The sequence below is a fragment of the Dermacentor silvarum genome, chromosome 1, assembly GCF_013339745.2.
Source record: "Dermacentor silvarum isolate Dsil-2018 chromosome 1, BIME_Dsil_1.4, whole genome shotgun sequence".
NCBI classification, from domain to species: domain Eukaryota; kingdom Metazoa; phylum Arthropoda; class Arachnida; order Ixodida; family Ixodidae; genus Dermacentor; species Dermacentor silvarum.
Genome location: NC_051154.1, coordinates 68,192,346 through 68,204,548, shown reverse-complemented (window position 1 = coordinate 68,204,548; position 12,203 = coordinate 68,192,346). Strand labels below are relative to the sequence as shown.

At 42.4% G+C, this 12,203-nt stretch overlaps 2 protein-coding genes across 4 annotated transcripts in view; one reads left to right on the top strand and one right to left on the bottom strand.

Annotated features, from left to right (window-relative positions):
* LOC119465111 (charged multivesicular body protein 4b) overlaps positions 1-10,333 on the bottom strand; it is a 30,454-nt gene extending 20,121 nt beyond the window's left edge. For all 3 annotated transcript variants that reach the window (XM_049669164.1, XM_037725914.2, XM_049669167.1), the window contains exons 1-4: positions 9,983-10,333; positions 7,982-8,159; positions 6,194-6,308; positions 670-793 (exon numbers count right to left, since the gene is read on the bottom strand). In XM_049669164.1, coding sequence (XP_049525121.1) covers positions 670-793; positions 6,194-6,308; positions 7,982-8,159; positions 9,983-10,166 — 601 coding nt within the window. In that variant the 5' untranslated portion in view covers positions 10,167-10,333. The remainder of the gene's footprint in view (positions 1-669; positions 794-6,193; positions 6,309-7,981; positions 8,160-9,982) is intronic.
* Positions 10,334-10,651: 318 nt separating this feature from the next.
* On the top strand, positions 10,652-11,586 carry LOC119465102 (EKC/KEOPS complex subunit Tp53rkb). The gene has a single exon (XM_037725905.2). It carries the CDS (start codon positions 10,773-10,775, stop codon positions 11,532-11,534), a length of 762 nt encoding a protein of 253 aa, XP_037581833.1. The 5' UTR covers positions 10,652-10,772; the 3' UTR covers positions 11,535-11,586.
* The last annotated feature ends 617 nt before the right edge of the window (positions 11,587-12,203 follow it).

Genomic DNA, 12,203 nt, shown 5'->3' with positions numbered 1-12,203 from the left:
TCAAAAATATGTCCGTTCTTTAATTCGGACTTCTTTTAATTCGAACAAATTTCCAGGCCCCTTCGAGTTCGAATTATCGAGATTCGACTGTATAATAGGAACGGCAAACCACACGATTCAACATGGCCTTTGCGGTGGCTGCTAGGTTTGCTTTGAACAGAGATGGTTACAATTATTTTTTTCTAGCCACAGGTACAGTCCAACAGAATGATATGTTTCAATCTGCATCACAACCAGAGACAAAAGTGGATCCCATGTAGTGGAAGTAGCCTCTCACAGCACCATAACTTAGCAGACCACTTTGCTTAACGAGGTGATACAAAAACCCACTTTACACAACACCTGATATACATGATGCATAACATCACTTTTTGCAAGGCACTGAAAGTCTGTGCCTCTGTGAAATCCAAAATAATTTTTTTTTTTTTTCATGACATGCTGTTCTACTTTTCTTCATGATAGGAGGCTCTTGATTGTTTACTGCACTTGAAAGATGTTTCACTTTAGTGAACACTTTGTAAAGACCTACTGAAGTTTGTTTAGGCAAAGTTATATAGCATGAGAAAAGTAAACACAAATATTGTTTCCCTGCAAGGGTCTTGTACAAGTTCCAAGACCAAGCACATAAACAAAAAAAAAAAAAAAAAAAGACTGACACCAATCACTTACGAGCTTTGGTGGGTTCTGCAGTAGGCACCTCGGGAAGGTCCTCAGCAGCTGGTCCGGCCACATCAATGAGTTTCTGATCAAGTTCCTGTTGCTCTAGGGTCTCCAATTCCTCAAGCAGTTCATCCTACACAAATCAAATGTTACAGAAATCAGACAATCAACTAAATAGAATGCAATTACATAGTAGGACAACTGTATAGTGCATACACAGTGTCATAGCTACAACAGACTTCAACCAAAATTTACATTTATGAAGCTAGTATTAATTCAAACCTTTCTTGGGATAGATGTACTTGCAAAACCTAAATACTGTGAATGACAAAATGCCACTTGAAGACACAAGTAGGTACACTCGAACATAACGAAACAGGAAATAATGAAGTAAATGAAATTCCTCGTGAAATCCTTATAGAGAACCATGTATTTAAAAATTCGTTTTAACAAAATGAAATTTTTCTACCAATGGATATAACGAACTAAATTCATCTCCGAAGGCAAAAAATATCCAACATTTGCGTGCCGAGTACATCGCTTTACACAGGGTTCGGCACTTGTTCGCCACGGGAGTTCAAAACTCCAACGCCCCCGCGTAAAATAAGTCATTGAGTAACACTGGTCTCACCGCCGCGCGTAGCTGTGCACCTGCGCAATTTCCATAGCTCACTATCACACTTCTCTACTGACCTCTCTCTCTCTTGCGTGTGCCTGGCTGCGTGGCTACATGCGGTGGTGCGAAAGATTAGTGTATTCATTTCTGCACGTTGCGCAGGTAGGCACAGCTGGGCGTGGCCTCCGAGATCTCGCTGGCGCATTCGCAGGGGTCACACGCAAGAATGCACGAGTCTTACCATGCTGCGCGACTACACATAGCGGTGCGACAGATTAATGCTTTAACTTTTTTTTCTCTACGGCGTGCTGCGCGAGGGCCTGGCCTCGGAGACCTCCCCGGCGCAATCTCATGGGTCATGCCCAGGCTGTACATTCGCTTCTCTCTATCCCTGCAGTGCACCGTGCAGGCTGGCAGCTGGGCATGGTCTTCGAGATAACATAGGCATCGGTGGAATCTTGGAGGCCACTTGCCGGCCACGCCAAGCCGGCGCGGCGAAGTTCGCGTGCCTCCTCGATCACACGGCGGAGCACTGTGTTGTGTGCCACGTGCTGCTCGACCACGACGAGCCAAGTGGAAAGCGGATGCGAAAGACTATCACAATGGAACAGAAGGCAGTTATTTGAAGGTTGTCGCATCAGGTGCCAAGTCACGTGTTACGCACGTCAAAGATTCTTTTGTGGTTTTAATCAAATTTCATTGGAAGCATGGCCACGTAGTGGTTCCGCGGGCCGCAAAGCCCTCTTATTTCTATGTTTACACTTGTGCACCCCATTGGGCATATACTGCATTAATGTAAATGGATATAACAAAGTAATTTCGGCTCCCCCCTTCAACTTCGTTATAACGAGATTCGAGTGTATAAACTCACTGCACAATGACAAAAATGGCTGCATAGACAAAATAGTGAACAGCTCATGACATTTCCTTATTTTATCAACAATCTAAACTTTGTGACATGTCAAAAAAAAAAAAAAAGATTTCTCACATACTGTTCACACTTCAATACCTTAATTTTAAATACTAGCTATTCTTGCCACTGGAAGCTGCTCTAATGGGTGAAAAATAATCTAATGTTGTTAAATGTTCCAAATAAGAGTGCTCTTCTAATTATGCAACATTCAAGAATGTTGCAGACAACTGCAATGTATTTCAATCATTTTCTGAAACTTGTTAGAATCAACTGGAAATATAGGCAAATTTGAATCGTCACCAGCCTACTGTTACACACTGAGGTACAGTTTGACCACTCACAATACACAATTTCAATGCAAAATTAGACAAAATTATGAGCAGTGTTTCAAGACATTTACTCATAGCCCACCTACTTTGTCACCTATTATCATACAATCATTGCACACATCACATTCCATACTGAAATCTTGAGTTTTACTTTCTAAGTCTCCAGGACCTGCTCCTAAGCTGTATACTATGTGATGCTTGCTAAGGTTAAAAGGATTTTCCTCATCTGCCGCCTTGGCCATGAGCAACACTGCCACCTACAAGCTAATCTTGTACACATACACAAATACCCAAGAAAGTGGACAAGAGGATGGCTTCTACAGTAGCTTAATTAGTAAAGCCCCACACACATAATGCACAAGATGAGGGTTTAGTTCCCACACATAGCAATTTTACATTTCAATTTAGCATGACAATCAATTTCTCCTATACTTTCTCAAGCTTCGTTGTCCGTTTCTTCAAATGGTTGTGAACTTGGTGACTCACAAAAAACAAATTCCCTCGGATACCCTTATTCTTCTTGCCAATTGAGATATGCATGAAACCCACCTTGCCCAGTAACATAACCTTGTCCAGTAACATAACTTGCAAAAATGTTGCAGTCTATTGGCTTGATCTCTTATCCCAAATACTGGCATTAAACAGTTGATTAGGGGCCTGTATGCACCAAATGCATTCACCCCCCACTTAAGTTTATGCTTGAGCAAGCATCCTCAGAAGCAACGATGCTGCAATGCTTCCGCAATGCCATTCAGCCACATGTCAACTTTGTAATGTCACAGGATGAAGCATTACATTGAAGAATTATTGACATTACGCAAAGGGTGGTTTTCCCTTATGGGTACACAGGTTATTAAAAGAATGGTTTATGAATAGAATTACACTGACAAGTGCCTGCACGGCCATGAAAAGAGGGTGTGCTAAATTGCTTACATTTTAATTGCTTAGCCCATAGGCACCGGGCGCGGGATGAATTTGGACCGGTGGCGCCTTCATGCGGCGGCGGCGCGAAAGTAATGGCATGTGGCGGCCGGGCCACGCGCAGCTGGCGCTGCCGTGAAACCAAGTCTGATCAAACATGTTGCGTTTTTGGGTGCACCAACAGTTACTGAAACATGACTGAAGCTGGTTGGGCAATTCAATTCAATCGTTGTTCATCGCGGCATCGCGTTTTCAGGCGGAAAGTCTGTATATGTGCGGTCTGTATATAGGCAGCAGCGCGTTCAGTGCTCAGCAATTGAAACGCGATACTCGAATCGCATGGTCGCCAGCGCTTTTTGCACTGACTAATGCAAAACACCAAACTGATGCATTCTGGTGTAGAGTGAAAGCGAGAGCCTTCCTAACGCATTATGACTGCATTTGGCCCCACGGCGCGCACCTGTGGCGCGAAAAGAAGAAGAAAAAAAAAACTGGCGACAGCCGCGCGCTGCCAGCGCCTCAATCGCTGGGCACTTACATTTCTGACGCTGATTTGCTATAGTCTAGTTGTTCTAACGCTAATAAAAGAGCCGTTCATGCGCAAGAGCTTCTTTCATACGCAAGAGCTTCGTGTCCCACTTGCCTGTCTTCGCCTCTGCAGTGTAACGGCTCCGAAGCTTGGGAACCGAAGGCGAACACTCAGATTTGTCGTCATTTTGCCATCTTATCAGTGTATCAGTCTTCCTTTTAATGTACATTTTCCTTCCTAGCAATTCCCAACTCTGGTTGCGTCCGGCACATGACTGTGCTGTGCATCGACTGCCAACGCCAACGCAGAGGCGTGTTCACACTCGCCGTCACTGACGGCTCCCGTCGCGCTAAGCTATATAAAATCGGCCGTGACTGAAGATTGGCCTAGTTTATAATCAATTAAGAATGGGGAAGCATTACAAAGATGAACTACAACGGACAGAGAACGAGAACTTACTGACACATGTACGATCGGTACATGTAAATGTACATCTGTATATGTACAGAATAAGGAAGACGTATGTCTCCTTTTTTTTCTGGCCATAATGTTTGTGTTCTTCGCCTATTTACATGATTAAGGGGGGACCTGGGTCTTGGACAAAAAATTTTGTAGAATCTTTATTCTTTGATGTATAATGCTGAAAACTTGTACATATATGTAATGCTATGTGCTTATTTCCAATATAAGTCTTATTTCCAGTATATGTCCCCTGGTTTCAAATTTTATGCAAGCTTCCTTTAATTATCTTCCGGAAAGATTTGCCAATTATGTGTTCATTAGATATCACTAAACAGGGTATTAATGGTTTCTGTACGATTCAAGGAGTGCAACAAAATGAATCTTATTGCTCTGCCTTACCTATAACAAGAGTTGCGAGACTTCAAAGCTTGAAACTCAAAAAAGTTTTTCTGGTGACTAATTCAGTACCTAGTAACTCGTGTTCTAGGTGCGGCAGACCAATAAGGTTGGTTTTGTTGCACTCCTTGAATCATACAGAAACCACTGATACTGTATTTAGTGATATCTAAAAAACATATAATTGGCAAATCTTTCCGGAAGATAATTAAAGGAAACTTGAATGAAATTTGAACCAAAAGAGATAAACGAAAATTGACCTTATATTCGTAATAAGCACATAACATTACATATATGTACAAGTTTTCAGCACTATACGTCAAAGAATAAAGATACTACAAAATTTTTAGTCCACAACCCAGGTCCCCCCTTAAATACACGGCAATGTTAACTCGCACAGCAAAATAACATCTGGAATATAACTGCTGGAGTTCCACGTCATGGCTTGTCGCTGTGAGCTCCGTTCGCGTGCATGGAATTGCATTTGCATCGCAATTCGCGCTCCTCGTTTTCTGCTTTATGTACTACCTGATGCCACGAATGTGATCTGCAACGTACAAGTGACTACCTTTCTCAAAAGCAGACACACGAAAATGCGTTTTCCGGTGCGTCAGCCCTTAAAACCCGCAGTGCCAAATCACTGGAAGCACCGAGCGTCGTCGTCCCGTCGTCTGCTTCACATGCCAGTGCTCTGACAGCTGCCGTTCGCGGCGCTGTTCGCCAGCATATCGCCGGCGCGCCGCTGGCGCCTTACGACGGCCGCCCAGTGCCTATAACCTAGCACAATATACATAAGCAGCATTCCTGCTGCCTTTGTGAACGTAAGCGCTTCAGGAAGCTGCATATCTTACTTAACTAAGTTTCACTACTCACGACCATGTTAGATCCAGTTTAACGAGCTCTTATTGTTTATGTTAATGTAACCTGTACAGAGCTGATATGGACTGCATTACCTTTCCTATTATGATGTCTATTCATAATACAGCAAACTAGACATAAAATACACAAAGGCAGAAAGGAGAATGTGCTCTGCGTTTCGTCTTTGTCTATTTTCTCACACTGAAGTTTCAACACGAATGCGTACCAACTTGCTCAGTTTACCCTTTTCCAAAGGCAAAGTTCACAGAAGTGTGGTATGCCTCCCTTAACAAGTCAATGCAACAATTAATTCGTTGCCAGAAATAGATGCAGCAGCAAGTGGCATGTAGTAGTGATCTATGCGTGTAGACACACTGAGCTCTGGTTAGCCTCACTTATCTTGCTTTGCTAGAGCCACTTTTTAGTTCAGCTGCCAGTCATGGCAGCTTTCATGCTTTTATTGCAACTTAAGTCTTCAGGCAACATTAACACTGATCCTCAAAACTTACCTCATCGACATCTGTGCCAAATGCAACAGGATTAGATATGGCTTCTGAAATCTCATTAGCAATCTCCTGCTGTTCTTGTACTTCATCCATAAGGTCGTGCACCTTGTCAACATCCCTGAGAAAGAAAATAACATCACAGAAATGCACCTCACTGCAACACAACTGTGTTGCACAATGGAGACGTTTCACGCTTAACTGATGAAGATATAAAGACTACCTTAGAGGTAAGCTGTTATCATCAAACGTTATACCTTTAAACACATCCCCACTTCACAAGCTGAAGATGTGTTTGTCACTATATATGTAGCTGACCAGTCCCATTATGAGTCATTTCCACCTTAATCCTTTAAGTGTTTTAGTATTTTGACCAAAAGTGACCTCCTTTTGATTTAATTTTTATGGCTTATTTTTTAACTTCAATCCATCGAAAACTCTTCTAAAGCTTTTATATATGTACTTGTCATGGCCACAAATGGTACAGTTAGAACATATTTTGGGGCTAATTGGTTCCTTGCAGTAATTGAGGTCATAGTGCTGAATTGACACGGATAAGAAAGACGACAGGACGTGTGCTCGTCCAGTAGCCTTCCTTGTATGTGTCAATTCAGCGTTATGAACTCGGGTACAGTTACAATAGAGAAAAAATGATTTATTTTACCATGTTTCAATATCAACTATTCTGCGAAGCAAAGTTCTTCACCAAAGAAAGTTTTTTGTGCATTCTAGCACTTCTAAGGCAGGTCAAGCAGCAACTTTCTTTTGTACGCACGACTCGCATGCATGCTGTCAGTGGCAGACGCCATCGTTCCAAATATGCCAAAAGGGGCAAAAAGCTTGCGACTCCAAAAACGCTGTCTTTCAGCACTGACAAATTGCTGCCATCTATGCAATAGAAAACAAAGACTGCAATAAATGTGGCCCTTCAATGCTGCCTTTATGGCTGCCATCTATGTTTTAGAACACGAAGACTAAATCAACGCGGCCTTCGAGACACTGAAAAAGTGCTGACATCTATGTAATAAAACAAAAATGAGCGAAATAACCGTGGATTCCAAACGCTGGCACTGCAGCCATCTATGTATCAGAAGAAAAACTAAGTGGACTTGCCGAGTTTGTCCAAATCACTTTGAAAACGAGATTATTGTCGTTGATGAGCTGAGCTTCTCCAAAACACTTAAGGCGTTAAGCTGAGCAAAAGAGAGGTAGATGGGAGCATAAGCACTTAAGCGATTAAACTAAGGATGTGAGGGTGTCATTCTTTCCCAGGTCTCATCAGACACAACACCTTTAGAAGCACTCTATAGTAGGTGCGAAAAAAACATGCTAATTAGACAGTACAACCACGATATGGCTAGCCTCTCAATTCCATTCAATGTTGCCTTGAACCTATGCACATAGAATCAAGGCAAGATACGGCAAGAATTACAGGCATCACATCAGTGACAGAACCTATGCATGTGCAGCTGTAAGCATGGTGAGACCGGCGTATTTCACAAAACCCAAAAGCTTTTACTTGGTTATGCTATAGTTTAAGTGACAAGGGTTTTTTTTTTTTTTCTTTCAAGTTTAAAGGTTTCAGAATCCAATATATTACTAGAAAGACAAATTAATGTGAACCGATGTGGTGCATCATCTCACACTTCCCCTGATGCTCCCCCAAATCAAATACCTACCTTCATCCCTCACTTTCTCTATGTAACTTAACAGGTAACCTTAACAGCTTTAATGAATAAAACCATTGCAAAAGGAACTGAAAAAATTGTGAAATGTGGCCTATGACCAACTCACATGTTTTCATGGGCATTCTTGAGAGCCTTTGCAGCAAGGGACATAATCTTGAGAACTTCTGTGTTGGTGTTAGCATTTTCAAGTGCCTCTCGCTGATACTCAATGGTGGTGAGAGTGCCATCAATCTGGGCAAGCTGCTTTTCATACCTCCGCTTCCGCTTCAGAGCAGCAAGGGCAGCTGAAAATGAGAAAAGTAACAGCACACATCAGGATCCCTCATTTACACTGTGAATAAAACATATTGCTGAATGCCTAGTAGCATGTCTGAAAACTGCATGCTCAAGGCTACCAGAAAGCCTTGGCAATTAAAAACAGGCTGTATACTTCAGTTTTCATTTTAACAACTGATGCTCTTAGGTCAGTGAAAGCAGTTTCATGTGTGTTATCCACTCCTCTTGCAGGTAACAGCAACAATGCAGACTTCCTGCATGCATGATGTGACTGTGTGTTCAAGTAGCTTTACTGTAGCCAAAATACTGAATAAAGATTTAATAAGGCAGGAAGCAGGTTCCTACATCTCGCTTTGCAAGACATGCTTTTCTTTATACATGCTCCTGCAAACTTCACCAGTATTTTCTCTGACTTGCATGTAGTAACTACAGTAATGTGATTTTATTCTATGCTGTGTACAAGGGTATTTTTTGTATTTGTTTTCAATGTTTACTGAAAGCCTTGCATATATAGTGATATAGTGACATTGTAATTTTTGCAGAGTGTATGACAGGACTTTCTTGTATGGCGGGTATATATTGTGCACTCTTTGTATGCAGTATGTGTTGCCCAATGGTAAGCCAGGTTTGGCTCTGTGCGAAGTTTTTTTTTTTTTTTTTTTTTTTTTCCTTCAGACATGTTTCTTTATATGCCTCTGTTGTTTTTGTTCACTCATATTTGTCACTAGGGTACATTTCTTATTTTTGTGGCATAGTTAGCCATTCCGTAGCCTATTTCACAGATGACACTTATCTATCCACAATATCTTAACGTCACAGCCCCAACTATCATGTCACAAATCGCAGCGCTAGCGTAAATTTATGGGAGGAGGGAGAAACCACCGGGCCACAAAGTTTTTATTAAGTTATCTTTGCGAGAAATCTCACATTATATGCTTTCAGACTTGTGGGAAACGAAACACGTTACCAACTGTCACCGTAGCGATACCACTTCGAACTTGACGGAACTTGAGTTCGTCATTTGAGGCAAGCGCGCTTCTCGTTAGGAAGTAACTAGCTTTGGGGCTCAACTCAGCCTCGAGCGACTCCGAAAGCACTGCTACTTGAAGTGGCACAGCTTGCGGAGAATTTTCACAAAATGTTTGCTCGCACTTTAGCAATTATGAAATTTCAGTCTATTTCGATAAATGAAGCGCTGACGTTTGGTTCATGTGATACGTGCGCACAGTCGCAAAATAAACGAATTTGTATACACAGCATATGCCGACAGCAATGTCCACGTGATAATGAAATGCTGTTAACTTCATTCACGCCGCAGTCAGCAGGGTCCAGCAGGAGATGAATGAGATGAACACTCGGATGAGTGACCTCAGCATGCATCGGCTCCGCCTTTATACGACTTCGCCCATAGTAACAGCTGTGTAACGCAACATGCGGAGACTACCCGGTAGTATTATAGAAATTGCTCTTCAATGGCACATTAGTATGACCAGGCAACTAGCTTGACACGTAAGAACGTTGCTGACCGCATGAACCTGTTTCCGTATCAGAGGTCGTGAGTCATATGTAGTTTGAGTTCACTGTTACCAGACGCAAGGAAGCGCTCAACCGTGCAACGCTCCGTCGCACAAGATTTCTACAGGAGGCCGTTCGTATTCTTAGCCTTGTGATGTAACATAAACGCTCTGAAGTACGCAATGACACTCCCAATACGAATTAGCGGCGGGCGGCAACTGCGTGCCAAGCATCTTGACAACGCGATGACACAACACCAGCGATACCCCAATCCCATGCCAATGTGAAATCACGGATCAAGGTCCGCTTTACTCACCTCGCTTATTCTTCGTTCCGTGCTTTTTGGCAGCTTCTAGTTCTAATTTGACTTTCGACTCGAGAAAGTCCTGCTTCTTATTAAGCATTTCTTCGATCTCGCGCAATCTTTGAATAGCCTCGCCTGGCGAAGGTGCTTTCTCGCCAGCTTTCCCGCCACCAAACAATTTCGCAAAGAAACTCATCGTGGAGTTAGTGTAGTCTCTCTGCTCGGGGATACAAGTGATGACACGTCAATACTAATGAGAATTAAATCGACAAGTTTAGCGAAACTTTAAGTCTAGAAGAGGCTACCGTACCGCCCAAGGACTCTTCCTACGCTACACCGTAGCCTCTTCTACACCTAACAACTGCAGCCGCTATAATAGCGAAAGTGCCGTATACGATGGGTATTTCATCACTGCAAGAAATCACAACATCAAAACACAACAATTAATTAAACATTCCTATTTATGGCACTCATATTTTTTATTTGTAGTTATGACTCAGATGTCACTCCCTAAACGTTAAGAGGCATAAATAATTACACTGTATTAAGAACTAATTCTTAATATACCGTTCCCATCACAATTAACCATAAATAAATCAAATTTATTGGCGCGTTTTATTTAGCTTTAAACGATCTGCAGTATTACAGCATGTGTCGCAGTAAAGGTGGTGCACGCTGCATTAGCAGTTTCGTAATAGTAAGTATGGCGGATCTGCAGTCGATGTCCACGAATGTTGAGTAGGCACGCGCGCAGGTTTAGTTTTGAGTTACGAGGTTACGACTGGTTACGACTTGAACATTTATGACATTACGCCGGTCCGAGTGGTCTACTGATACTGCAAGACTCTACTTATGGTATATGCTTTGTGTTGATGTCATTATGGATGCATTTGACGCAGTTCTCGTCAAACAAGGAGCAGAAGCAAAGGTGTACAAAGGCACATATTTAGGAAAGCCCGCTATATTCAAGGAAAGATTTGAAAAAAAGTACAGGCACCCTGACTTGGACCGGCTACTGACCCTTGAGCGCATGCGAGCCGAAGCCCGCGCTTTGCGAAAGACCAGAGCGGCTGGTGTGCCGGTTCCGCCTGTGTACTTTATTGACATGACGTCGCGAATCATTGTGACAGGATACATCGAAAATTCCGAGACAGTTCGTGAAAGGATTGTTTCTCTGCAATCGGAAGAACCAGCGGGCCGTGCGGAAAGCTTGGAGTTTCTTATGGACAAAATCGGCGAGGTTGTTGCACTTCTACATAAGAACCACATGGTTCACGGTGACCTCACCACTTCAAACTTGATGGTGCAGCGTCGCGAAGCAGCATCACCTCTAATCTATGTCATCGATTTTGGCTTGAGTTTTATTAGCGAAACAGCTGAAGACAAAGGCGTCGACTTGTACGTTCTAGAAAGGGCATTCTTGAGTGCTCACCCAGGAATCGAAAGCTTCTTTCAAAGATTCCTGGATAGCTACTCAAGAAACTACCCACAAAATGCTGCGAACATCAGGAAGAAGTTCGAAGATGTAAAACAGCGTGGAAGAAAGCGAACTATGGTCGGTTGACCGTAAATTTGCGCGCAAAGACGAAATGTACCAGTAAAGGTGATTTGGGAAGTTTTCGCCTTGTTCTTATACATTCCCACGCTCAAGCGTACACGTGTTGTGCTGAAAGGTGTGTTTAAACAACAACAAAAAAAAAAAAAAGAAGGCAATGCCATTAGCCATTAACAGTATGACTGAATAGTTACTGCAGAAATTTTTCTTGCCGGTTAAACCATTTACTGCTGCCTTTACAAAGGGAGTGCACACACTATGCATGATCTGCACGCTCTGTGCCCTCCTTTTGATGTACCTTTGCTTAAACACGTTTTTTTTTTTTTTTTTTCCTAAAGTGAAACACCAACTCAACCAAGTTACACTACCATTCAACTTTGCAACTACCAGTACAAAGGAAATGATAGTACACTTTGTGGAAAAGGGGCTTGTGAAAATTACACAGCACTGTCTCCTTTCCAAGTCCTGTTTGCAATGTCTTGTTCAACGAACTGATCCATAGTATGCCTCATGTGTTGCACCTTTGAGACAAACTTGTGGGTCCACCTATCGACAGTAGTGGCAAAACAGATGGTCCCAACATAGAATCACACAGCTGTTAGTATGATGCAGCATACTAAAATGCCAAATGCCTCATAAAAAAGAAAACAAAAAAGGAGAAAGTGTGTACTCTTGCCA